This window comes from Apteryx mantelli, chromosome 12 (assembly GCF_036417845.1).
Source record: "Apteryx mantelli isolate bAptMan1 chromosome 12, bAptMan1.hap1, whole genome shotgun sequence".
Taxonomy (NCBI): Eukaryota; Metazoa; Chordata; class Aves; order Apterygiformes; family Apterygidae; genus Apteryx; species Apteryx mantelli.
The window spans coordinates 5,137,750-5,165,624 of record NC_089989.1 but is presented as its reverse complement, the minus strand read 5'-3'; the positions used below and the strand labels follow the sequence as shown (position 1 = coordinate 5,165,624).

The 27,875-nt window shown below is 38.3% G+C and overlaps 1 protein-coding gene across 1 annotated transcript in view; it reads left to right on the top strand.

The window, feature by feature from the left end:
• The window catches only part of CACNA2D3 (calcium voltage-gated channel auxiliary subunit alpha2delta 3), a 512,160-nt gene extending 486,953 nt beyond the window's left edge, over positions 1-25,207 (top strand). Inside the window, exons 34-38 of the mRNA XM_067303580.1 lie at positions 845-900; positions 4,770-4,881; positions 22,749-22,861; positions 23,690-23,772; positions 24,795-25,207. Coding sequence (XP_067159681.1) covers positions 845-900; positions 4,770-4,881; positions 22,749-22,861; positions 23,690-23,772; positions 24,795-24,887 — 457 coding nt within the window. The 3' untranslated portion in view covers positions 24,888-25,207. The remainder of the gene's footprint in view (positions 1-844; positions 901-4,769; positions 4,882-22,748; positions 22,862-23,689; positions 23,773-24,794) is intronic.
• Positions 25,208-27,875: the final 2,668 nt, after the last annotated feature.

Sequence of the window (27,875 nt, the reverse complement as noted above, 5' to 3'; positions counted from 1 at the left end):
ACTATTGCCAGTGTGCAGAGATCGATCTTAAATTGAGCTTTCAAAGTATATATCAGGAAAAGAAATCCTGTTAAAATGAGACTTTGTTGCTATCCATAACAGTTTCAAAAATTGTAAGAAATCTTCTGTGTTTAAAAATATTATAGTTTTGTGTCCATATGATAAACTGGATGTTCAATTCACATTATATTTACAGTGACAACTGATTGACTGATACGTTTCAGTCCATTCTTTAAAGTAAATTGCAGTATATTTTAGTGGGAACATGCGTTTGCTACACGTCTAGTTAGAATTGATTAGACACTTGTTAATCAAACCTTTGCTGCTAATAGATATAAAATATTATTTATTATTTTAGATCCAGAAGTAACATAAGAAAATATTTTATACTTCTATACTATGGCCAGAAAGATTACATTTTAAAAATATAAAAATGTTAGAAATATATTATTCTATTATATTAACAGAATAAAATATTAAAAATTTTAGAGTCAAAATATACTGCATAATGGAGAATAGCTATAAGTAATGGTAAACAGTGAAAACACTGCGGGCTGCTGTGCACTGAGAATTTTAATGGACACTTCAAGTAAGAGCTTCTGATTAATAATAGGTAAATCTATGACTTATTGATAGGGTTAATTTCAGAATAACTTCTCAGTGGTAAGATACAACCCAGTGAAAATATGACCATAGCAAAAGATAATAACCCTAAAGTTATGCCAGCAGTATGAGTGTCAGTTTTGTGTTATCTCGTATTTAAAATAAGGTTAATGGTACTGGAGTACTGACAGTTTAGTGTTTTGGAAATGTTGTGGGATAATATGAAAAATCATTTGTTTAGGTTCCTTGTGGAATTTAATCTATGCAGTTGGTGGCATTCTGATCTAACAGCAAAAGGTAAGTCTAAATTTTGTTCCTGGCTCTAATGGCAGAAGTGGCTAGATTAAATTGGATTTTTAAAATTCAGATGTGGGTAAAATGTTTTAGATAAACTATTTTTGCCAGAAGTTTATTAATTAATCTCCCATATCGTCATCCTCTGCTTTTTCAGTCTTTCCCAAAACAGGAGAGAATTAAGATCTTCTTCTATGAATAATCAGAAAGTGCTTGTGTGTACTCTAGAGAGTACAGTGCACTTGTATAAAGGAAAAATTAAAATAGTGGATAATGATGATTTTTTTTTTTGAAAATTTTCCCTTCATTCTAAAACAGTCTTTATGAGTAAAGCAATTACACTAGCCTTTTTCTGCTAATACTACTTTTTTTTTTTCCTAGAGCTGCTGTAGTGTTTAGGGGATTATTGTTCTGGAAAATGACATTTAATCAAAATTCCACAGGAACTTGATTATCTCTGTATAAGTTCACAGAAAAAGATTTTTAAGGCTTAGATGATAAATCTCATGTTTTTATTTTTAAACAAGTTTAAGGTGTATTTTATTTTATCTTACAATTTGAAATAGACATTTTAAAATAAAACCAAGATGTATTAAAAATGATTTTATGCAGAATAAATTTTGAAATATGAAGGCTTCGTCAGAAATAATAACGAAAGGAAATTTCAACAGTTCCCATAAGAATTAGAAGTTTTGAATTTCAAGTCTCTCTTATATTTTACCAGACTTTTTATGACATTTCAGAAGTGTTGCTCAAAAGTAAAAGGATAATTTTCAGGAAGATTGCTCTTCAATTGGCTATTTCATAGGCAAATTGTAGAGCATGCCATTTATTGGTATAGTCATTTAAATTGAATTCTTCAGCCTGTGTTTCTGATTTGCGTGTTCCACAGTAAAGCAGGGGATAAAAGTACTACTTTCGGCTTTAATTCATCTTCTCATTGCCTGGCAGTCTAATGACTGCCTTTATGCCAGAATAAGATCCTGGCAAAAGTTAAAGTATGGGGGAAAATGGAACACAGAGATGCCCTGGAGTATTCCAGCGTCCTCTGTGGTGAAGGATGGAGGAGCTCTTCCAGCAAAAGGCCGCGTGGCAGCGCGCGGCCGAGGCCGGCTCAGACGGCCGCCTGGCGCGGTGCGAGCGCCGTGCGGGCAGAGGGAAGGCCGAGACGGATGTCTGCGGGAGGTGGACGCTTCGATTAGCGTCTTCTGGAAATTTAGGTGCATCGATGTAGCAGAGCCCTTCCTGTTCTGGTGTAAATCGCGCACTGCCTTGTAACGCTTGAGGCAGTTCTTCTGCCCCATCAGCTGTGAGCCGTGTGCAGGTGGGAGGCGCATGCACTGAAGGAGCTTCGTAAGAACCAGCCAGGCAGCGTCTGCCTTTAGGGCTGCTGTAGTCAGCGGAGGCCAGATGGGTCTTCTAAAAACCAAGACTAACTCTTCAGTGATGCCTCTAACCACGATGAAAAATACTTCTTATACTGGTGGCTATGAAGGGTGGTAGGGTTTGCTGTGCCAGCCCCAGGAAATGCAATACCATTCCCTACTCCTGAAGAGGAACGCCGGATAACTATGGCAGTCTTCCTATGCTCTGCCTTTGTGAAACCGTGCAGAGCAGCCAGGGTTGGGAACGGGGAACTTGCGACGCTTTTTCAAGTGTACGGTACAAATATGTTTTAATATTTGTTGACATGAGACATCCAATGGCACTTGCAATATAAGTTTGGGAAAATGTCCTTTAAAGACAGCATCTGTCTTTGTGTCATGGAAGTAATCATTTGTTTAGTTTTTAGGCACGTACTAACTACGGAAGACGGGCATTGTTAACTTGCAACCTCTTCTTTTCTTAAAGACAAAACATTATCGTTACATCACTTTGATAGACAGTGTGACTGAGCGATTTCCATTCACGTTTTAGTTGAAAGTGAGGTTTTAACTACACAATTCATTGCTCCATTCCCTTGATGAGCAAGAACATTGAAAATACTCCCTCACCATGCTCACTGGAGTAGCGTCACTTTTGTGGTACTGCTTGCACAGTTCAAATGTGATCAGGTGGCAAGTGATGGTTGTTTGGAAATCCTCAGGTATTAGCAAGGCAAAAGCAAGAGACAATTCACATAGAGATTTCAGCCGAAGAGAGAAGCACATGCTTAGGTGTGCTCTTATGTCAATGCTACATTGTCACTAAAAGTTGTAATAATCATGACTACACCTCATGAAATTAAAATGAATGAACTCGCAGGTTTTTTTCACTTTTCTTAACAATGTCTATTAAAGCTCAGAAGGTTTTTTCCGTTTCTCTAATGGGGAAATTTCTTCCTGCTCAAATTGTGACAGTAATAGGGCAGCAAGCATTGCTGAAGAGACTAGAACTTCCCTGCGTACCTGCCAATTTACAAACCCTGGTAGGAAAAATACTCCTGCACAAGTCTTGTGATCTCAATCACATTTGTAAATGAGAGAGGAGAAACTGGCTTCCTAAGCCTTGGGCAACCCAGTAATCTTCTAGGCTCTAAGGAGGTGCTGGAAACCTGAGACCCTTGAATCTCTGGCAGCCTCTTTGTTACACGGACCATATGTTGATACAAGTGAGGGTAGACCCCAAAATTACAGATGAGATAAATTTCAGTCATTCTTGGCAACAGATGAGGAGAAGAGAAGAGAAAGGGAGAAGGTGCAATAGAGCTAGTCAGACAAGTTTTAAGAAAATGCCTAGTTGTTAAATAGGGCGTGACCACAGTGGAAACATGTCAGACACAACAAAACTTTTCTGACCAACTTTAGTACCTTCCTTGAGTTCAGTGCACATGGGGGAATATTTGTCTTTGAATTATATATAAAAAAATTCAGACAGTTCAGGAATGCATAGCCTACTGTCTGATTGCAAATGCAGTTTTTGTCATTCCCCTGGCACCGCGCAATAGATGCACCACTGCTTCTAAAACAGACTGTCCTGAATGGAAGATCTGTGGAGTCCAAGAGCCTGTTTAGTGCAATCTATTTTTGTCATACTCAGTCTTGTTTTCTCACTTAGCAATTAGTTTAAGATAGGCTTAACATTTGTGCTGATGTGCAAGCGTATCTCTGTGTTGAGGAAAAATGAAGGGGTGGGGAGGAAAAAGAAATGGAACGAGGGAGAGACACTGCCCAATAGGTAGTTCAGCCTGAGAGTCACCTCCCAGCTCCATTGCTGTCCTGCAGTTTGACCTTGAACCAGTCACATTGCTTCCTTGTGCCTCAATTTCCCCATCTTTAAGGTGCAAGTAGTGTCATGTTCTTTTCCCTTGCACCGTTACAGTGCCAGGGTTTCATAGAAAGAGTGTTATAAAGTCTTTATTATTACTATTTAGGGAAGCAGATGACAAGCATTATTTATGGGCAAGGTAACACTTCTGCCCCCTACCCACAGAGTTTATTTTAAGTGCTGAAACACTGCAAAGATGCCAAGCCATAATCCAAAAAAGTATTCTGGCTTCAGCAAAATATACCACAATTTAGTTAGCAAATAAATGTAAACACCCATACTTAATGAGTTAGTGATGCACAGCAGCACTGAAGTAAGTCCGGCTTGAATCCACAGAGAAAGAATAAAATCTTGTGCGTAAGTGTAAACTAGATTGGCAAAGGCTAAAACATGAATAACTACTTTAATGGTTATGTCTTACAAAATTTCATTCCATGGATGAACTTTTTTTTTTTTAATTGAAATATGAAGTGTTATGCACTGCCTAGGAAATCTCACAGGGTGGCAGAAGCTGAGTAACATTTCTGTTCTCTGTGAGCTCTGTAATACAGCATATTGTGTTGTTCAGAGTTTTGTATGCTGTTCTTCCCATGTTAACATCAAGATATTTTTTCCTGTGCCTATAGCGCAGAGGTTGAAACAAACCCTAGAGCCCTGTGATACTGAATATCCAGCTTTTGTTTCCGAACGCACTATAAAGGAGACCACGGGGAATATTGCTTGCGATGACTGTTTCAAGTAAGCCCTTTCAATTTTTTATACAACTGTTTGTGACAAAGCAGTAAAACTGAATTATTCAAGTTTATGCTGAAGAATGTACGAGTCCGTTACGTTCTGTCTTAGACAATGACCTCTGTCAGGGTGTCATTTCTCTTATTACAGGGGTCATCTGAAGTTTGATATTCTTAAATTAAAGCAGTGCATATTATTTTCTACAAAAAAAAAAAAAATCTAAAACCAGTAGAAGGCTTCTGCTAATTCCGAAGAATAGTGAATGTTTTAAGTCTTCTGGGTGCAGGCAGCATTGGAAGGGGAAATTCTGTAAAGATTTAGATACAAAAAAAGGGTTAGTGCTGCTATCTCTCCTGTACCCAGGGGAAACCCTGCTGGATAGGTTCGAAGTTCCCTTCGGTACGGTGAGCTCTGCTGTCTGACTTGCATGCCAAGCAGTGTTTCCTGCTCCGAACTGTTAGGCTGAAAGAGTGGGAGAGGATTAAGTCTATCCTCCAGCCTTTCAGTGCTGGGAAGCTGCGTTAATAACAACAAATTACCATGTCAGTGCTATAACCTCGTCAGTTCTGCCGTTGCCACTGGGAAGTTGTCCCTCATAGGGTTAAAAGAAGGGAATGAATTCAGTCTAGTTTTCCTCCTTCCAAATGAAAATGTCTCCTCTCTGCTTTTAGTGCCTACGTGCAGTGGTGTTTTACTGTTGTAATGGTATCCTGTAAGTGAAGAATTGCATAGGTTTTGAACACGAATATAGTTTATGCAAATTTCTGTACTTTAGTATGTGTCTCTCAATTGGATTTTCTTTGTGCTGAGAGCTCATCATCACAAAGGAGATTAATATTTACAGCAGGGCTTTATCTATCATTATAAATGTCAAGAAGAATTACTTAAGTCAAACAAAAGTTGTGACAACTCTCCCCTTCCAGAAGAAATCAATGTGCAAAATTAGCAAATAAAGGTGAAAACTGCCTGCCTTTGAAGTGAATAGATATGCTTCTGTACTTGCTCCTAAACTTTCTTTTCAACATCTTCATTATTTTAAACAGGAAATACGAGTAAGTACACTGGAGATGCATTTTAAGTGCTAATATTCACTTTTAGTTTCCTTCGGACCAACTTTTAATTATAAGGAAATAATTGTTGTCTAGTATGAAGTGTTGTTTTTATATGGCTTTGTGAGCTAGAAGTACCCAAGTGCTTCGTAAACCAATCCTAGGGAACACTTTAAGTGCAACAATAGGTCTCACTGCCTGAAAGGCACAGACTCAACAAAATCAAGCCATGACTTTTCCACTTGATGTATCAAATACAATGTGTGTTACACTGCTATGGATGCTTGACGCCAGCTTTGTAGAATTCAAACAGCCTTGTTTTATGATTATACTGAGAAGTTGTATAAGAAATTATCATAAATCTCTTGTGTTTAAATATTCCAAACAGACATGATTCCATGAAAAGAAGATTAATTTAACAGGACCAGGTTTTCTCAAAGGAATGCAGATTTCAGTCTGTCTTCTTAGGTAACTTCAGGTCAAAGGAAATAACTTTCAAAAATAACACAATTCTGCAATGCTTGGACAGCAGTGAGTTGGAAACTGAATTTAGTGAAAATTATAGTATTTCAAAAATAATGCGCTAAGATCTTTTTCATAGAAAAACATTTTGTGTTCCACAGTGGAACAAAAAAATAAAAGAAAGCCCTGTAAGTTACAAACTGATCTCAAGGCACCCATTATTTTTCTCCACAAGCAATGGCAAAACCTAAAGAAATAATCCAGAAGAACTCTTCGATTCTCATGGGAAAGTTCTTCATTATACCATTTACCCACTGTCATTAACAATCTACAAATTGCATCTAAGATTGCAGACTGCACTGGATTCCAAATATTTTTGTTATAACCCAGGACACTTTCCCGCAGAACAGCTAAGGAATTTGACCCAAAGTCCTTTGTAGACCTACATCTTATGACCCAGTTTTTTGTTTCATGGCCTCAGTACCAATAAATATTTTTACAAGCAAGTGTATTGCTTAATACTTGTAATTTAAGAATGATGGTCTCAATCATTCAAAATTAGGGTTCAACCACATGTGCAGTGAGAGTCTTTAACCGGTGCTGTTTTCAAAGGTTAATGGTTAAACATTGCTTGTTGCATGCTATGGGCTCAGCTCAATCCCTTTGAATTAGTAGGGTTATTTTTGATGCCCTCCGATATTTGTTGAAACATGTTATAAACAAATCTGTTTATGATACATATGTGTAAATCTGGATTACAAATGGAAAAAGGTATTTGTAAATATTTAGCTGTATATTCACTCTAATATGTCAAATTTAGCATTTCTTTTCAAGGACACTCTGGAAAAGTCAATATACTGTGAATATGTTTGCAAACACAAATGGTACAAATACTGTGCTGCAAGAAATTTTGTGATACAGGTTACTCATTCAAGTCACTGTCTGTCTTCCATACAGTGTTGGGCACTGTAGAGCCCTTGTCTGAAAAGAGGGATTAAAAGCAGTCTCACAGTAGAAGTAAAAATGATGGCTGATATTAATACAAACCATATAATGTTACTTAGATAAGACGTTTTGGAGCACAAATACTGTGTTAGTGCTAACAAAGTCACAGTCAAGATCAGCAAGGTCAAAGGCTCAGTCCTGTTCGGGGCTGGAGGTGCTGTTACTGATAGGAATACTCAGCACTTCACAGTGCTGAATCCAAAGGAAACAGTGACCGACTGCAGCTATGAAAACTAAGCCTTGTTCTTATAAAAGTTTCCAATCGTAATTTTTAATGATAGGTGCTTGGATTTAAATCAAAGTATCTTCACAAATAAATCACAGTCAGTAGAAAGGACTACATGCTAATTACTTTATAAATAGTTGACTTACCTTTTCAGCTATCTCTGAAAACTTATTCAATCAATGGAAGGGCAGCTATCAACTGAAGTGGACTTGAAGTTAAGCACTAAATGTATACAGACATATAGAATATATTTTGTATATGTAAACTTATCTCTTACTAACGAAAAATAAATGCTACTTTGGGATAATTTGCAATGTTTAAAAATGATTTTCAAAAATATAGGTTTTATTAAGAAAGCAGGAGCCTAAAAGAAAATAAGAATTAACATAAGAATGTCATTAGGGTCAGGGTTTGGCTATCCCACCCCATAATTTTTTGTCATTCAATATCCCAGCGATTATTAAATTAATGTGTTATTTAAACAGGAATCAAAAACAAGTAAACCCACATTTTCGAAGTACTGTCAACAAGACAGAAAAACTGTTTTTTTTAAATATGAAATGCTTTCATATTTTCCAGTAAGCTATCCCTTTTTTTAGCAAAGAAAAAAAAAAAGAAAAAACTGCCTTTGAAAACTCGGATGATAGACTGTTAAATATTCCATGGCAGCTTCAGTATTGGAAATAGTTAATTACTTAAGAGAAATAGTTTCCTATCAATGTTGAGTGTCACTCTGTCTGTTGGGTCAGAACGACACTAATGCCAAAGGCACTTGGTTATGGGTTTTAAAGGCATTCTGCTGCTTGGAGATGTGTTTTTGATTAGGCATTAACTTGGAGTCTTTGGCTAAATAAGCATCTCATTGCTGTTTGCAGGTTTTACGAGCTATTGCGCCAATGCGTTAGTCAAATTTTAATGTGAGTAAGTGTGTCAACCAAAATTCTTCGGCACTTCTCACTGGTTACATTACCAGTTTTTGCCTTCTGCTGCTACTTTCATTGCAAAGTTTAATTGCTGATGCTTAAAAAGCATCAAGATTTCTGTTAAGGAAAGCATCTGTAGAAACACAAAGTTGTTATAAGTTAGGAAGAACAATGGTTGATATAATATTAGATCAGAGAAAGTTGCCTGACTTTTTCTAGTACATTTTTAACTTCACTTAGGAAAATACATTTAGATTAGGCATTAACTCAGACTCCTATGAAGGTGGGTATATATCTTTTTCTGTAGGCACTGGACTTACTCATCTGGTTATTACTGAAATATTAAGTATATATTTTGAATTTTCAAAGTTGCAGGGAACCATTTGAATGCATAGTTGCCAAATTTTGCGCACACAGCTGTAGAAACTGTGGGTATACAAATGGGGCAGCAGTTGCATAGTCAAATATTTAAAAAGCTGCCCTTTTAACCTCTCCTGTTCATATATGATGACATACTGGATTTGGATTCAGATCAAAAGTCTTGCTTTACTTCCAGTGACCCGAAAGGCAAAAAGCCCCCTTCTGTTTTAATTACAGCACTCATGGGTCCATAAGGTCAACAGCAAAAACCTGAAGAAACTGTTTTGTTCTCGGTTAATTCTTTGTGCCCAGCCTTAAGACACAAAATAAAGTGAAATGTAAATATCAGAAAGCTGTAGTCTCGCTAGGGAAGCGAGGAAGAATGTAGCTACAATCATTCTAAATCAGGGAAAGACTTAGGCATATGTTTTAATTACGCAAGATGAAATGTAAGTGTTCCCTTTACTTTGTTGTATATCACATGTACAATTACCTGTTAAATTGATAGGAATTGCTTATGTTGATTAAACACTGTCCAATGTATTATCTGTTTGGCCTATTGCAGCATTAGAAAGTACCACTATTTTCCGGCCATGAGCGAAGTGGACAACTATCTAACTGGGAAGATCATCTATAAACCAGATGTCTTCTCTTGCTTTCTTAGAGGCTGGGTGTTGTGTACTGTTCTTTGTCAATAAAAAGAGGTAAATGGCAATGGAATTATAGTTCAGGATGACACTGAACCCTTCACGTGGATTTATAATGGCAAATTTAAGACTTGTCCACTAATGTGCTTATTTGGCAGTAACAGATAAATAACAATGCAAATTAGATTCAGACTGTTCAGGGCATGAGTATATTAGTGTCAGGAACAGTGCAATCTGTATAGGCATTAATATGGTGATGGTTTTAAAAACCACTTAATCTTGAGACATACCATTACTTGCTAAAATGTTTCTGCATTTGTTGCTCAGTAGAAGTTTGTCAAACTGCTGTACTTGATCGTGTTTAAAATTTGTAAATAAATATGCAGTTTAATTTCCCATGAAATAAATAATCACTTGCCTTTTCAGATGTAGTTAGTTTACTTTTAAACAAATCAGCTTGCCACATAAAACAAGCAAAGCATCAAGGGCCAATTTCTTCTCATTTGGAGCTCTATGTACATATATCAGAATATCCCTGTAGATTTTCTGGAGTAGTTTGGGCAGTAAATTATAGTCAGTCTTCTAGAAGACATCGTGGGTTGTATTCATTTTACTGTATCCATCTTATAGGACCCTGAGGAAAAGCAAATGTTCTCTGTATTTTGCCATACTTTATGTTTAGACTGTATATTTTTACGTGGTTGCTTTTTCAGCAACCATGCCAAGTACATATGTGATACCACGCACATAAATGGTTTTGACCTGTGCCCATATTGAGCCACAGGTGTGCTATAGTCACACTGCTCACTGCTGATCTTGGCAATGTTGAACAGATCTTAATCTTCGGGAGCTTTACTTAGATGTGCATTGAAGTCAAGCAGCATCTTCTAGAAGAAACTCAGCATTTTGCATATATCAGTAGTTAGTTGTTGAGGTCTCAAGGAGTCAGAATCACAGTTACCATTAGAGTCCATATATTCTTATGGCGCCTCTGCTTTGAAAATCAAATCTTCCAGACTTGCAGAATACTTATGTGCATTAGAGAGTGTTTACTTTTTGAGCAACATCAATATTGGTAGAAATTTATCATAGCCAAAACCAAAAAATCTACAAAACCCCCAAATAATCCTCCTCTTATACTTTCCATTTAAAAAGTATCAAAGTACATAATCTAAACTGCTAGAACCATTTGTTAAAGGTCTTTACACTATTATAAATTCCTATACCATGTGCTACCCAAGTTTCTCCAGTTGTATGCTGAAGTAACTTCTTCTGTACTCCAAAGGCAACAGTGATATAGAGTTTGTTAGGCAGGTGCAGTGTAGTCACTATATGCGTAATTTTATCTCTACCCTTAGATAAAGTTATATTTTGAATGGCCAGTTCAGGAAACACTGTAAGTTACTATTTTTGTTTAAGAACATAGATATATGAAGTAATAGGGCAACACATACATAGGTTACCAGGCAGGTCTCCCACCAGTCATTAGTTTAACAATCCTTTGGACAGTATTCAAGTGTGGTTTTTGTTTTGTTTCGTTTTGTTTTTAATAGCAAAAGAATTCCAGCATTCCTTTGTTGCTTTGGAACCTTCCTAGAGTGCCGGGTTCAGGAGCATTGTAGCTACTTATACAAAGAATACCACCTCACATTGAAAATAGTTTTCCATTATTATTTTCAGTTTCCAGTTATGTCAAAACTTGCCAAAAGACATCTAAACCTTGGCAGGACATCTTTTTATCCCCTATGTGTATCTTGTATTGGAGTTTGTTTACTTAGTTGACAAAGCCATGAAAATCTGTGTTTTATAATTCAGATTCTCTCTCTCTCCATTTGCTTGGCATTGCAAGGGTCATAAAGCTAGAAAATCAAAGAATCACTATAGATCAAAGAATGACAAGTATATTAAAAGTCAAAAAAATTACGACCATAATAATCTTTTTCAAAAGGCATTTTTAATTGCAGGGAAGGTGGTCTTTGCTTAATTGTTTTTTTTCAAGTGAGGGAAAGAAGTCTTACTGGAATGTGCTTAGTCGCCAATAGTACCCTGAAGGCTACAAATTTACAACATGGAACGTGCCCTATCTCTTATATTATTTACCTAGGCAGGGACATGAAAAACATTGTAATGAGATTGTCTTGGTGGAAAATAAAATAATATTAAGGAAACTGCTTTTAACTCAGTGTAAATCATGTATGCTCTTTCCCCCTATACCTTAGAGGCTTAATACCATACATATTACTAAATGTATTTGTAGTGCCCATGTCTAAGTTTGCTTTTCTCTTTTTTAGTTCTGGAGTGAGTTTCTTTGAGTGGCTGTCTCTGAAGAAATAATTTTATCTAAAGTAGTGAATTTCTTATTCTTCTGAGCTAAGATTCTGTATGTGCAAATTTTTATTTTCATACATAATCTGCACATATATAACAGAGGAGGAAAAAAAGACTATCTGGTTAGATAGGCTGGAGGTATCGAACTATGCTTCAAAAGGAGAAGTTGCTTGGAAACTCACTACAGTACCCGCAGTCTAGGAGCAGACTTAACCTATTTCTGCTGCAGCAAAGTCCATGTCTACTCTGTCCTAATTAAATCTCAACAAAACCTTGTGCAGAACACATTTGTGAGAGTGGGCCTTTTTGCTTTTGTATTATATATGTCAAATGAGAAAGGAAGATGCTGTAGAAGGAAGAGATGGGATTCAGACAGGGGTTTCTATAGAAGGAAGAGAAAGATGAGGAAATGTGCAGTGGTCCCTTCTTGCAGATGTGTGCAACTCTTTCATTAGAAGACCTCACAGCACTGACCATGCGGTGTGCCTGTAAGTGCTCGAAGGCCTAGGAGATACATGCGTCTGGCTTCCTGGCAACCCGGTCCATTAATGTTTTCATAGCTTTCACGGTGTCTTTTTTTTCTTTTTTTTCTTTCTTTCCTGACAAGTAGCGTGCAATGGACTGTCTTCAACTCCCTGCTTCCCTGCTCATGTCTCCCAAATAGCCCAGAGCTGAACTGTTTGAGAAGTGTAAATAGAGAAACTATGCATGGGAAGGTGGTGATTTCCACCCATTTGCTGTGCACAGTTCAGCTCGGTAGTGCTATAAAATGTAAATATACCACTACTTAAAAGTTAACATAATATTACATTTTAAACAGGCAGCAATAAATATTAACCAAATGATAGATAGTAGCTGACAAAGTGAAAGGATGCTTTGTAATGACAGGAGATTTAAAATGTTGTATGAATGTCATAAAATATTCAGCTGAGTAGTAATATACATATCAAAGATGTCGTGGAATAGGAAAACTTATTAAAATTGGAAAACATGGCAGTGAATTTTTAAAGCCAGGCACACTTGTGAAGAATTGTTAATGCAAGGAAGTTCATTTCAGTTTATAATATATTCATATTAAAGTATAGTCTAATTGATGAAAAACAATGCAAATAGGACTTTAGCATCTGCACATTTAGCACTTCTCTTTATAAAGGATTTGAGAGTTTAATAGATATTTAATAGCCTTTAACTTGGAAAAACAATACGACTCTTAAGAAATTTGAGTGCCATATAGAGAAAATTTATATATTACTTAAAACAGAATTTTGACTGGCTATGGAGATGATGACATGCGGTATACTTAATTATTTCAGATGTGGTCTTCTCAATCATTGCTGAGGTTTGTATTTACACAAATAAATTAATGACATTGTAAAACACTCTGTGGACACATCAGCTGAGCATTTTACTTCTAACATTTATGATGCTTTTGATGTGAATCTCCTGATCACCTCTGCTTTTTATACCTTGGTTTGCTTTGCAAAGCAGTCTTGCAGCATGCTAGCTGGATTCCTTTTGGATGGAATTAAATCAAAAGTTGAATGTACTCTTACCACTAAAGGTTATTCAGTTCAGGGGGCCAGACAAGAGCTAGTCAGAGAAACACCCCAAAGTGTGACCAGGGTGGTCACTGGATCTTCGGTACCAACTGTTTGGCTTTTCAGATCTGTTTTTATTGTGCCACCCTAGTTGCTAATGAAGAATGGCCGGCTCTGATCAACGTCGTAGTCTGCAGATGGTTGTAGTCCTACTAAATTACAGAATCAGGATTTCTCGCGTCTGTGGAATAGAGGTGGAAATGATCTATGAACAAATACTTAAATACCTGTGAAAAAATGGTATTTATTTTTTATCTATCATTGCTATCATTATAGTCTATACATAATGCCTAGAATCCCATTTTCACAGTTGCTGAACAAAAAAGTCTCTGCCCAAAAGAATTTCCAGAAATCTCTACAAGTGTTGCATTTTTTTTCTTTAAAATAACTGAGAAACTATGCAATCCTGTCGTCATCATAGTGTTGTTGGCATAGTTATACTGATCAGTAATATTAAAAAACAGATACAGATTTGTCAAGATAAGACTAAACTAAACCGAAGAAGCACCATTTGTGTATTTGTAGCTGTCTAATCTTTATACTGCAGTCTAAATTACTGTCTCATATAACTACACTGGCAAATGACTCTCATGCCATTTTGGCAGGTTATTGTTTACACTTGCAAAATAATTTTCTGTGCAAAGACCTCTGATTTGATCTGTTTTGTGCCAATTGCTGTGCTTCCTCCGTCGCCCTCTGTCACAAAGCAGCGTGCTGTGCTGCAAAGCGGCTTGTCACGTAATCAGATAGGCGCTCTGCCTGCGGGGACCCGGCTACGCTGGGCGCGCAGGAGCGAGCTCAGGCCTCTTTCGGGGAATGAACCTTGGCTGATATTTAACGTTTGTGGCATTACTGAGCTTGGCTTCTTTGCAGAACTTTTGCAGTCCACTTCAAAGCTAGTGGTCCGAAACTCTCCGTTACCTCCTGTCCTTGTAAGGGTGGGCGACCGAACGGCAAAGCTTACGAAGACTGATAAATTCCTCAACACACAAAGTACTTTTTTCATCCCAAATTCTGTATACTCAAAGCTTTTGGACGCCGTGTAACATTTCTAATATGCAGGTGGTAAAGTACTTTTCTCCGAGCCACGGTTATTTGAGAGAAAGCGTTCCCTGGTAGATAAGGAAGGAGTAAAGGCACTTCTGGGGTTTCCTATGCGAAGCGAAGCGGTCGGCGGCGCCACCGCAGCCCTGCCGGGGGTATCAGGCCTTCCACGCGCTCAGGAGCGGCGCAGAGGATGCCGCTCGTTTAAATCCTTCCCTCTGCCCTCTGCTTTGAGCAGGTATGTTTGCACCGAGGCAGAGCTGTGCCCAAGTCGGTGAGGCTGTACGTGGTAGCGGACTCCTGCCGTGCGGGGTCGGGTCGCAAGCCTGAGGCCGAGAGCTTATCTGTCCCTTTAGTATGAGAGAACCACTAGCTGCTTTTTTCGTAGACTTTAACTGCTCCAGCTCTCAAAAATGTTGTTATTGGCATATGTGTTATTTTTACAAATTGCGTTAAAGATATTCCATTCTCTATCCTCATTTATTTGAAAAAAAGCCCAAGTAGACCAATTTATGACTGTGATATAAACATTTCATTCATTCATTTAAAAAATGTGATAAGTGAGAGAAATGTGGGTTGGAAATGTAGCCAGCAGCCTGGAAAGCACATGATAGGAGTGGGGAAACGGCACAGCGGATATCTGCACTTCAGTTGAATGGGTGAAGTTTGTTCCAGACCATTAGGACTGAACATTCGCAACCAACAGTTATGTGAGTAACACATATTTGAGTGCAGAGTGCACAACATTTTCCATTTACTGTATCCTGATGCTGGTATGTTTCTTTTTTTCTTTAAAAAATAGGAACGATCAAAACTGACAGATATGAAATGTAATCCCAAAGTAACGACTAATCTTAACCCAAAATGTTCAAACTTGGTTAATTCAGGTTTGCACTCAAAAAACGCACTGAAGGGCCTGGAAGGAAACGGCTGAATTTACACAGATGTTCAAGTGTCAAAGCTCTCAGTGAGGGTTATCTGTGTTCAGTACCGTGGAAATTCTGGCTAATTTTTGAAGTCTTTGCAGTTGAAATTAGGTTGCCAATTTGAAAATATCGCCCTTAGTTTTTTCAGTTCCAGCTAATCACAATGAAATTCTTTCATGCTTTGTAAATAATGCTATTTCAGTGATAGTACTGTTGCTTTTATCAGTAGGATTCTTCTGTGTGGGCAAAACAACTGGCAGCTAAAAAGTGGGGTTTATTGCCTTCTAAAAATAATGATTGATATGACTGTATATGTGCAGCAGAGACATATGCTAACACCACAATGGGATATTATTCTAATAATTTGAGTCCCAGTCTCACAGTCATCACTGTAGCAGTAATAATGTAAAAGAGTTCCTACAGTCATTACAGAAAAAAAAGAAGAGTACACATCTGTGGGTTTTTTTTCCTTGAATCAGGTTGTTAAAGCTCACAAATATGAAATTTAATATTAATCTGAATAGTCATTTAAAAGTTTCTAGGATTAAAATCCCACCTAAGCCATGTGTTCATTGTGAGCACATACTCTACTGCTTAGCATGTGCCATTATTAGCACAGATATAATGGAAGCATATTTTTGTAAAATTTAAAAACGTATCAGTTGCTTGTAAAATACCCCATACAGATCAGTAATTCTTACTCCTGAGAGTGTGTGGTTTAAAACAATGCACAAGAGTGCAGTATTTCTGTCGCAAAACAAGAGCTGATTTTTAACTAGAAATGCTCAACAGAGTTTTAAAATAAGTTGAGTTGGTTTTAATGCTGGTGCCATACACAAGTCCTCCCCAAATTACATAGAAATATCCTCTAGTCTGCCAGAGAAGGAGAAGGCACTTCCTCCAAATTTTTAGCTCCTCAGGTGCAGGCTTATCCTAGAAGTACTTTCAGAGTTCCTCATCGCTTGTCCTTCATTTTGTGCCCCCAAACACTTTGTAGCCTTTGTTGCCTGAAAAAAAGGAGGGGAAAATGGATCTGAAGATCAGACAATGCTGAATGCTGTTTGGAGGTCTGTTACCGTTCGTTGTGGTTGAAAGGAGTCCTGTTACTGGCCACCAGCTAGCGGCAGCGTGGTTGTAAGCCAGGGAAGGGAAAACTGTTTTGTGCGGGTGACCAAGCAATGATGGCGTTTGGCATCGCCGGTCTCAGTGGTGTGATATGACACTATCCTCCTACAGCTGTCTGGCCTACTCTCAGTGCCATGAAAATATGCTGCATTCAACATGTTTCCGTAAAACGGAGTGGGGTCTGCCTGTGGCCATGTGACTGGCTTCTTACGAAGCAGGGAAACCTCAGGTCTGTGCATTCAGTTTGCGTCCTGTCCAAAATTAATACCAAGGGACAGCGAAATGGATTAGCTCTCCTGCGTGGAAATACAAAGAATAAGTTGCTTAACGGTAATATTGATTTCCTTTGATAAGAGATGTTGTAGTTAAACAACAGAGAGTAAGGAGCTTAAAGGTTAAGTTAGCTTAGCTGGATAAGACACATCTCTTGCATGTTTGGAATTGAATTACCTCAGCTTTGTCTGTTGTGGATCCAGCTGTGTTCGGAAAGAAAATCTGAAGCCGGAAGCATTTCAGAGGCACCACACTGAGCCCTGTGTGTACTGATTTTGCCCCTTGTGACTCAGGTAGTTGCAGTGAAGCACTAACCTGCATTAAGCACTAATGGAAATAAGGGACTTACAGAAGTGTGTGATATTTAAGTTGTCCGATAAACTTGTCTTCTTACTTCAGGCCGTATGACAGGCTCATGGCTAGAGCTGCCAGGATGAAAAAAGGGTCTAGCTCTGCCGTGCTGCCGCTGTGCCGTTCTCATCAGCGTGGGAGATGATCCATAATCCCCGCGGGGACAGGCTGCAGAGGCCCCCAACAGAGCCAAACTGCTCTCGCCGTAGCTAGCAACTTCCTTCCTTCCCTGCCCCTTTCCCCCTTTCCAGGGAGGCCCGTCCGTGTCCTTGACAGTGCTTCATCGACTCTTGGTCACCCAGAAGTTGGGAAGCCGGAAGATGAAGGGAAGAGAGAGAAGCAGTCGGTGCAGAGAGAGGAAGGTGCAGCAAGGGCAGTGCCGGCTCCCTCCCTGCTCCTGTACTGCTCCGAGGCTATATGCTAACCGTCCTCCCTACAGGAGCAAGTAATCTTACTCCCAAAGAAAGAGTTGACAAGCCTGAAATGAGTTTCTTTTAAACCATAGTTTGTGGAAGGAATTATTTTTGTTATAATATAATGTAATAATATAGAATATAATATAACTGTATGAAAACTTTGCTATATACAAGCAAAAGGAAGCGATTCAAAAGTTAAAATTTCAGGTTTAAATGTCTAGAAGTCTTGAAACTAGACTTTTAGAACAGGTGGTGTAGTCTGCACTTAGCTTTAGGCACTGAGGTTAGCCCAGTTTAGGATGCTTTTCTCTGCAGGGCCACTATACAGCCGTTAAGCAGAGAGAAAGACAGGCTCCTGCAGAGGGTGACTCAGCCCACCTAAGCCAGGCTCCTGCTCCGAGGTGTCCTCGAGCAGCCTGCACCTCTGCATGCGCCCTGCTCAGAGCTGCAGCCGGTGAGGCACCTGAGTTACGCGCGTGAAGGTCGCTGGTGTGACTGCCCGCCAAGATGTGCATTACAGTCCTGTTATGATACCTGCCAGATTCTGTGCTATTCTAAGAAATTAGAAGGAACTGGTTCTCTGCGGGAAGAGCAATTTGGCCACCAGACACATGGGCTGTTGAAACCTTAGCGAATGCAATAACTCACTTGTTAAAAGTGTGCTTTATTATCATGCCTTCATAAGCACCGCTTTAGCAAATATAATTATGAATGCAGCTGTACTTGAATTCTGACTTTTTTCCTGTCTCATTCCACAATGAAAAGTTAATTTTCAAGGAATAGTTTACTAAATATTTGCATTTTTGAGCAATTTTTTACTATTTTCAAATAAAACATGAAACTGTTTATTTCAAACCTATTTGTATGGAATTAGTCCAAATGTTTAATATGGGCTGGTACAGAAATAGGCTAGAAAGGAGCAGATAAAGGGTGTGCAATATGAGAACGCTGTTGTCTAATCCTGTGACTCAAAGCACAGATTTTCTTGCAGGTTTCCTCTCTTTTCTAATTTTCTCCTGACTAACAAAATAGTTTGACATGACTAGATTTTCTTTCCTCTTCTCTCTCTACTCCCTTCAAGTGTTAAATTTCTTCCTTCCTCACCTTCTCTTTGAAAAGCAAAGTGAAGAGGCAGTTTGTGCTCAAGTCTGTTCTGAGCCTTTGGACCTGCACTTTAAATAAACCAAACCGGTTGAGGAATGGATGAAAGATGGAGCAGAAATTATTAATAAGGTTCCTATTGACTCAATGTGGCTTCAATATAGCAGGAACCACAGCAGTTTATTACGTTTTATATATGGAGAAGTATGCAAGGCTCTCTCTGTGCTATCACTATCAAATGATGATGATGATATTGCTGTAAAGGAAAAGGTTCAAATCAAAAGATTTACATTACTTGACTTAAAAAGAGTTTTACCCTTTAAACATGAAACATTCTCCATAAATATTAAACATACAAGATTAAACAGAGGCTTTCTTTTGATTGTTAAACCGATAATAGAGTTCAATAAAAACACTATCACTGATAGTTGCTTCCATATTGCCGGTGACACTAATGACAGCCGAAGCCAGCAGGTGGTTCAGAAATGCTTATTGTAATATAAACTTTATTGACTCACAGTGGAGCTTACTTAAAAGACAAGACCGTTTTCATTACTTTGTCAGCAACTTTCTTATTTCCCACTGCAGCCATGGAAGCTGTTTTGCTACAAGTTTTCCTCCCGCACAGCTAAGTCTTGGCGAATGCAACGGAATGTTTTGGTTGAATATTTCAATATTTAAAAGACTTTGTTCTGACTGTTTTTGTGCACCTTTAATCTTTTGTGAATGTTCAGTTGCTGAGACTTGCTGACCTGAACGTTCACTCAAAATGAATTTGAAGGATGCATGTGCGTGCCACCATGGAAACTGAATTTTAAACCCAAACAGAAGCCCTGCTGCTGGGATAGTGGTGTACTTTTTCCAGTTTGGGCATGGAAGCAGTGCCGTGTGTGTTATCCAACTAGCCACGGAGCAACTGTAGTGCTCAGTGATTGGCAGAAACATGTTTGCAGTTGATCCAGTGAGGGTAAGAATACCTACTGTCTGTGAAATGATCTTAAATTACAGCAGCTGAAGGAAGTATAATTTGCTTGTGTACTTTCTACTACTAGAAAAGAAAACTAAATTGGACATAAATTTTTCCCCATTTTTTTGCTCAACTCAATCTCTGTCCTCAATCCTTTGCCTTCACTTGATGACATCTCAATCCTTTGCCTGTGACCTCCCAAGTCAATGACTGGTGGAGGCATGCACTTGGCTTTACAACTTAATTTCAAGATTAGGTCTGAGAACTGTAAAGCAGAAACTTTTTTTGAAGGAAAAAAAGGGCTATGAAAAAGGGACTATAAAAAAAGGGTTAAATAAAATAAATAAATTTAAGTTTTCCTATTAAATTCTTAACTGTTTTGCTAATTTTCTAAAAGTCTGTTTTACATTCATTTACTGCTTGTGGCAGATAACATTTTCTATTGAGTTTACCCCTAATATGGTGGGTGAGAAGCTAGTTGTTCCATTTTGTAAGGTATCTGTCAATATATTACTATGTCTCTGGAAAATACTGCTGCAGTGAGCCAAAGTTTTGTCTTTTTATGGCCCTTAGATGACAGTCCCGTGTCCTATGGCAATTACCACAAGGCTAGGCACCTTAGAAACATCTATAGTAGATAGACAGACAGACTGTAGATTTGTAGGAATATTCACTTTTTGGTAAACTGAACCATTGTAATTGGTAGATGTTTATCATATAGTTAGAAACATAGAAAGGTTTTTTGAAACTTTTAACTGAATATATTGCTCCTTGCAGTTCCTTTACTTCATAATTTCCGTAAGTCCAGGCACGTAGAGAATACCCCAAATTATCGGGTCTAGCAATGTTTCCTAGAGCACCTTATTCCTACTGACCTCTGTAGCTGCTGACTGTATAGTCGAAGAAGCCAGGTAGGCATCTACGCAGCATCGTGGCTCTTCAGTGAAAACTTTCTTCTGGGTTAAAGCGCTTTCTTTTTTCATCCCAGCTGGGTGACATGAGAGGAGAAGCTCCCAAATCCTTTTCTTTCTCTCTTCTTTGGGGAAGCAATATCCGGCAGTGCACAGCCTGTATGCCATACCAGAGAGGTCGGTAAAGAAAGGAATTAAATGGCACACGTGTCCACCTTTCATGAAATGTCGCCTTTAAGCCTGGTTATCGGGCGCCTGCTTTCTCACGGGCTTCGGCGTTCCCCTGGGGGCTGCCAAAGGGCCTGGCACACGAGGGCTTTCGGTCGCGCAGACCGCAGGTATGAGGGAAGAGTGGTTGCTCCCCGCTCCCCGAAAAGGCGAATGAATCATTTAGCAGCCAGTAATTGTGTCAACACTTTTTGTCTTTCGGGTCCTTTTCTGGGCTAGTTTTAAAGATACAATAAATATAAGTTTCAGAACGCATAACGTCCACCTTGTGCCAATTTCTGAGAATAAAATGAAATAGTTTTTTTCTGTCCTTCAGGGTTTGATTTTTTTCATAACTTTTTTGGGGGGGGAAATTCATGCAGTACAATTTTGATGTTATTCTCTGTTAAAGATTTTCCCGCCTTCCTTTTATTGGCCCCATTTCTCCCACACACAAATCCACAAAGCCACAGATGCTCCATTACAATGATGTCAGTCTTGCTACATGCTCCAGCTGTTTGTAGGTACATTTATAAAGTTCAGCCTTTTACATTATGCCATAAATGTATATTTCATGTATAAACATAAAGCTAACATATTGCAGAACACTCTAAGTGTAATTTTAATGGAGGTCCAGTAAGTTTAAAAAGTACTGAAAAGTGTTTAATCTTTCCGTTGGCAACATTTTTACAGCAGGTTTTCCAATTATTTTTTTTCATAAGCCAGGTTCAAATATTCCCCACCCCCTCCACTATTTCATCTTCTGTGATTTTTGGAAAAAGCAGGGAGTTATTTTAGTAAGACAATATGTATTTTAAATAAAGATGTCTGAGGGAAAATATTTTTCTCTCCACATCTTATTGGTGCTCAAACCCTCACTTAACGTTCTGTACATTTCCATGTGGTACGCTGGTAGAAACACCTCATTCCTGGAAGTGTCGGATTTCAGTGATATTCTCTATTGCAGATATTTGGTCGATATGTATAAATTCTGACATAAAGTCTTAAAAAATTATCAAGGATTGTGTCTGAGCCGTAAAGCCTTTGTTTCTGTTGTGTCCTGAATTTCAAAGAAAGGGCTAAATAGTGTCTGTCTGGCTCTAGCTTCACCCGCTTTTTCCCTCTGGCTTGTGCTTAAGAGTCCACTTCACTGAAATTGCGAGGTTCTTTGGATTGTGCCTGCGGGTTCATTCCCTCGTCTCCCTCGGGTGCTGTCCTTCTTGTGAGCAATGACTTTATTCGTCCGTCTCCTTCTGGGTTGCCTACTTTGTCTTAATTTAAATGTGGTGCAGTTATCACCATATTAGTACCATATAATCGTCATTATTCAAAAATAAATCTCCTCACTCAGGAAGATTTCAAGGCCTAATCTCTGTTTTGTTGGCTCAGTAATATAATGACTCTCAAGAGGCCAGATGAAAGCTGAGATCTTTTCCAGTAGTTCATGTTGTTTCATGCAAGATCTAGGGTGAATAAAGCCCCTAATGTGATTTAGAGGCAAAAGTTGGGGACCAGGAGTTAGCAGTATCTGGCTGTGAAAGAACCTTCATTATTTTTCAGATCTGTTTCATGTTTACTTAAAAATTCCAGATCATAATTATGTAGCTAGGTGTTCATTACGGAGCAAAGATTCAGTACTGAAATAAAAAAAAAATTCACCTGAGTCCCAGTTCCAGGTGAGAGGCTTTAGCGTGTCAGCGGTATGCTGCTACACCTGTGTACTTTTCAGCATCATGGACATCTCAAAATGGACACCCATATTTTATGAACTGAGGGAGCACTGCCCAATACTCTCCACTTCTGCAAGTTGTAGACGTATAGTATGACATATAGAGTCAGTGAGGTTTGTGAATATAACACGGGTATTGTTGACATGTTTGAACAAGCATAACAAAGTCTGTTGCTGAGAAATACAGTAAATATCACCATTAATTGTTCTCTCTTTAATTTGCAGGTCTTTTGTTATCCAGCAAATCCCAAGCAGCAATCTCTTCATGGTGGTAGTAGACAATGAATGCTTCTGTGATTCTGTTCCACCAATTACCATGGCACCTATAGAGATAAGGTATATCCTTTTTTTTGGCAAAATTGCCAGAAAGAGACTTAAGATGCAAATATCAAATACATATAAAAACTTACCTCACGCGACTCAAGAATTCAAAGGGTACATTCATCAGCCATTATAGATGGCTTTGCTGTTTGAAATTGAGCCAGCTGAGAATGCATTCTTACTTATTTACAAGGGCACCTCACATTTTTAGGTATTTAGAACAGCCAATACAAATTAAGTAAACACAATTATATGCATCTTTAAGTACCATAATGTCACTATGCCCATCTTTGGATAGTTAAAGCCCTTCAAACTGGGCCCTAAGTAAGTAAATTCGTTCTGAAAATGGAGCTCCTAACATTGGAACTTCCTACAATATAAACATCTTTATATTTTAGGGCTGGACTGGGGCATTGAAAATGTTTCAGAATCCTGCTTTCAAAAAATGTAAAAATGTAGTGTGTGGCAAAGTACACATAGCACTTGACTTCTAGTTGCAGCACTTTTTATTCTACGCTGTACAGTAATTCAGGATTTATTTCCTTGCATAAATTGGAATTTATCAAAAGTAGCCTGGAGTGTGTTTTTATTGCAGACTTGTTATTGAAAGGCCAGGTTAGCAGTGTAAGTGCAAATGAGATGGTCTAAAGTAAAGATCACTGGGAAGTAAGCACTAGAATTACCTTCCTTTTCTCGTGTTGACAACACACAACACCTTGGGTTTTTGAAGGAGTGGGAAAAGGAAGGTGCTGAAAGATATGCTGTATCTTCATTTCAAAGCACTCAGATGGACTCAGTACATTTAAATGTAATGCTCAGGAGATCTCTCCTTAACTACCTCGTACATAATGAATCCCTTAAATGTGAACGCTTAAAATCTCAGAAGATTAGAAGACGCCCAGAATCTTGTCATGGATTTCACCCTGAAGTAAGTTTCTATCTACTTTTTTTTTTTTTTCCTTTTGGATGCTAGTAGCTAGATTTAAAAAAAAAAAATAGGAAAGCTATCTTTGAAAGATCAGGACATATTTTGAACACTTAGAACACAGTAGTAAGGGGAGCAAGCGAGCTTGTAAGTGCTGCAAATCTCTTCTAGTATGCCTGCAGACAATGTTTTGTCTTGCTGCTTTTGTAGGCGGTTTTGTGTCATACAAGAGAGCGTGGTAGGACGTGAGCACAGACCGGCGGCCAGGGGCATTGGACAGCTTGCTCTGGCACTGGCCACAAGATTCCTCATTAGAGATGGTCAGGAACTTTGTGCTGTAATGCTTTTTTTCACTGGAAAAGATCCATTTGTCAAAATTGAAATGAGAGAGAGGAGAAAGAGACCCCACAGAACATAGCCTATAGGATGAGGCCAATGTAACATACCAAGGAATTGCGAAACTAATATTTATTTCTTTGCTGCAGACAAGAGAGATGTCCATAGGATAGGGGCAAAACTTAGTTCCTGAAGCAGTAACTAGCTTCAGTATCTCGACTGTCATACTGTGGTCATTATGTTTACACATAGCTTTGCTCGGGAGGGATCACTACACAGGGTGTGTTAAACACTCCGTGTTCTACATAGCACTCTTATTTGTATAGTGCCAAGGAGACCTGTTAGAGTCCAGGACATGATTACAGTAGCTTGTACGGCATGTGTTCTTAAAGACAAAATTTTACTCCAGAATAACTTCTTTTAGTGCCTTTGGTGTTGTAACACAGTGGAGAATGAGACCTAAAGCACGAGGAGGAGGGGGTTGTGTAATGCTGATCGACCCTGTTCACCTTCAGTTTGCAATCTAAATTTGTTCAAACAAAGATGTGTACCTGTGGTACTTCCTGTCTTTATTTTATGTTTTTTGTTCTTTGTATGAATCTTCTCCTGCCTGTGTACTTTGATAAACATTCATATATCATAATTGAGAGTAATGGTTTGTCTTTATTTTCCTTTGTTTTTGTCTTTAGGAAAATGCAAGAGAATGTGGTGGTGTCCTAGGCCTTAGTGCTAAACCTCCTCTTGTTCTTCTTCCTCTGTTTTTGACAATTTTCTCAAGGTGACGTTGACTGACGTGTACAATTGGCATGCTAATACATGGATAAACTGTGAACTGGGAAATGGTGCAACATTAAGGACATGAAATATAGTCAGAGCATCAGCATTTCATGATTTTAAACTGTTGGTGATGTAAATTCTTAAAGACATGTTGAAAAAAGATTTATCTTTTTACTTTGCAAGTCATGCAGATGTGAATTTGGCTTTTGGTGGTCATGATTCATAAGAAAAGGACTTGGTAGGCAGACAGAGGTGACCATTGCTTTGTCTCATTGAAAATAATTTAAAACTGTGTACTTTTTTTCAATAAAGTATATTAAAATCACAGTTTCAGAGTGTATTCTAAGTATGGTAATGTATTTGTTCCATTAATTAATAATGGGAAGGGAATAAAATGAAAGGAAGATGTTTATTTATGCTCCTAGCCTATTTCTAAAAGATTCAGAGGATAAAATACAGAGCTAGCTTTTATAATAAGGCAGAGTAGCTTTTATTAACAATTAAATCAAGCAAACACATGCACTTGTATGAAGCTGAACAGGTAATACACATTGCTGATTCATAGTAAAGTTTTCCTCTCTGGAAATAGCCATAAAGCATTTGAACCACATTTAGAAAGTGAGCCAAAGGCACATTAAAGCCTTTTCCCTAACTTGGGCAAACCGTAGCTCAAATTAGTTGATTTGGTTGCAGATGGCAAAATGAAATATTTTTTATCTTTTACAATTTATGGGAAGATCCTTAAAATAACCAATATAAAAAGATGATAATGTTCTGTTACTGTTCTGCCCTACAGACTGTGTGTCAGTGAGGGCAAGTTCCTGACCCTCTGGGGGCAAGGATTAATACCAATATTCCTTAATGCTAGTCCTTTCATTCCCCTGTGAAAGGGAAAGAAGAGGATGAAGAAAATAATATTTTGGATTTTTTTTAGAGCCCTAAACAAAAAGGGTTTTATACACTAAGGGATATTCTCTTAGTAGAATGAGTTCCCTCTTGCAATTACTAGTAATGTCCTTATTGTGGATGCGTTTGCTGAGGACTCTTTGAAATAAGATAATCTTGTGATAGATCTTTGGAGTTTTTATAAGAAGTAGAGTTTCCTACCTGCGGGAATGAATGAATTTTCCTAACTGGGAAAAAGAAGGCTTTAACATTAGATAAACGCTGAGCAAATTTCCTGTATATCCTAGGTGAGAACAGGAAGCTAAGGCCACTGAGAGACGGGCTTTGTCTTAAGCAAGACTATCGAGCTCGTAAGTGGAAGACTGGTAAAATAAAATTTCTACTTTAATGCTTTAGTGGGTTCAGATGCACTGCTACTTCCTCTGGTTCTGAAACCACACAGGCCTTTGTACTCATAGCTTTTTCTCACCTCTTTTTAAGAGTGTTTCCCTGCAGACCTCCCTATCCTTCCTCTTTGGTCTCCCAATCACTCACTAGGGGAATAATTTTCCAGCTGATGCTGAGTCAATCTGTCGTCCTAGCGACATGCTCTGCTTACTAAGGTAATTGGGAATTCATGGCATTTCTACACTTGGGCCTGTACAGATAGCCTGCAGCTCTTTGCTGGGGTTTTCTCTGAGCACTATTCCCCCTTACCCTCCGTCATTCTCTCCAAAATTAGTCTCAATATTTTATCAGTAAAGTATTTTGGGTTCTGATTTTTTTCTGAGTTTCCAGAATGCACAGTTCTGCAACCTGTAGGCCTCATAATGCTCCTGTATGTCTGAAGCTTGTTTTTTCTCAGTAGGATTTAGATGTGAATAAATGTGAAAACACAGTCCAGGTGATTTTTCCTTGTTAGTAGAAAAATAAAAGAAAAATCTTTCTCATTAGCAGCAATGAAAATCTCTGCATACAAACACCTATTCTGCCTGATGTATAAATCATTATTGCTCTTACAACAAAAAGAAATATATTAAAGGAGAAAATAGTTTTCTACTGAATCCAGATGAACATGGCTAATAATAATGTACTGTTAATTTCAGAAAGAAGTAGTTCTGTAATTAGAAAAGACCAAAGGACTAACAGGAAAGATTAAAATATGGCAGTCTAAATTAATATTGTTAAATTAAAATATGAGTGTATAAGTTAATATTCCTCAGAAAAATGAGACAGTCCATTTTCACACATTGAGATGAAGTTATAAAGGCAGAATGTACTGGTATATAAAAACTAGTTAGTGGGTAAAACAGAATGATCAAAAGAAGAGGTTGCTAAGTGTAAAACCATATTTCATCAGAGTTGTTATTTCTTTGCTAATGAGGACTGCTTTTTAATTTTGTATTAATTCCTTTTAAACTTGTTTTCCGATGCAGGGTTTCAGTTTTGTAAAGCTGGTGGTTTAGGAGAAACTGAGATGTTGCCTTGTCTTCAGAAACCTGGATTCTTGCCTGTGCAGGTCCTCATGTTCAGTTGAGCAGGTTCATTAGACTGCGTGCTGGCTGCTTTTTCTGAACTCTGTCCACCAGTCACGAGTGCATGAAGCAGCTCAACAATAGGCTGCTGATAATGCTGGGAGATCTCTAATTATTTGAACTAATTGGCTGCATCTATATGAGTAAATTAAGTGTATCTGGAAACGTTTCTGGGCACCGAGGCCAGCTGGCTCGGAGTGGCATGCGTATGTGCTAGTAAGACAGAGTAGCTGCACACAGACTGCCTAGGTCCTGTCACCCAAGCCACGACTGTGAGGCTTTGGGGACAGAGGTAGCTGGCGCAGGCTGAAAGCATGCCAAGAGCTGTTCAAAGCAGTTTCACAGAAAAGCTAATCTCAGTCTAGTGCATAGGAATGTTCCTGACTACTGTTAAATTTAATAATCTGTAGCCATTAGCTGTGAAACCCTGAGAAAGCGGGAAGAGACGGTGAAGAGGATCTGCACTGTCATACGATACACTGGGGCAGGTCATAGAGGATGGAACTGAATTTCATATCCCTACTAATCCTAGGTACCACTCCTCTCAAATCCTAAAAATATCGTGCAAGATCT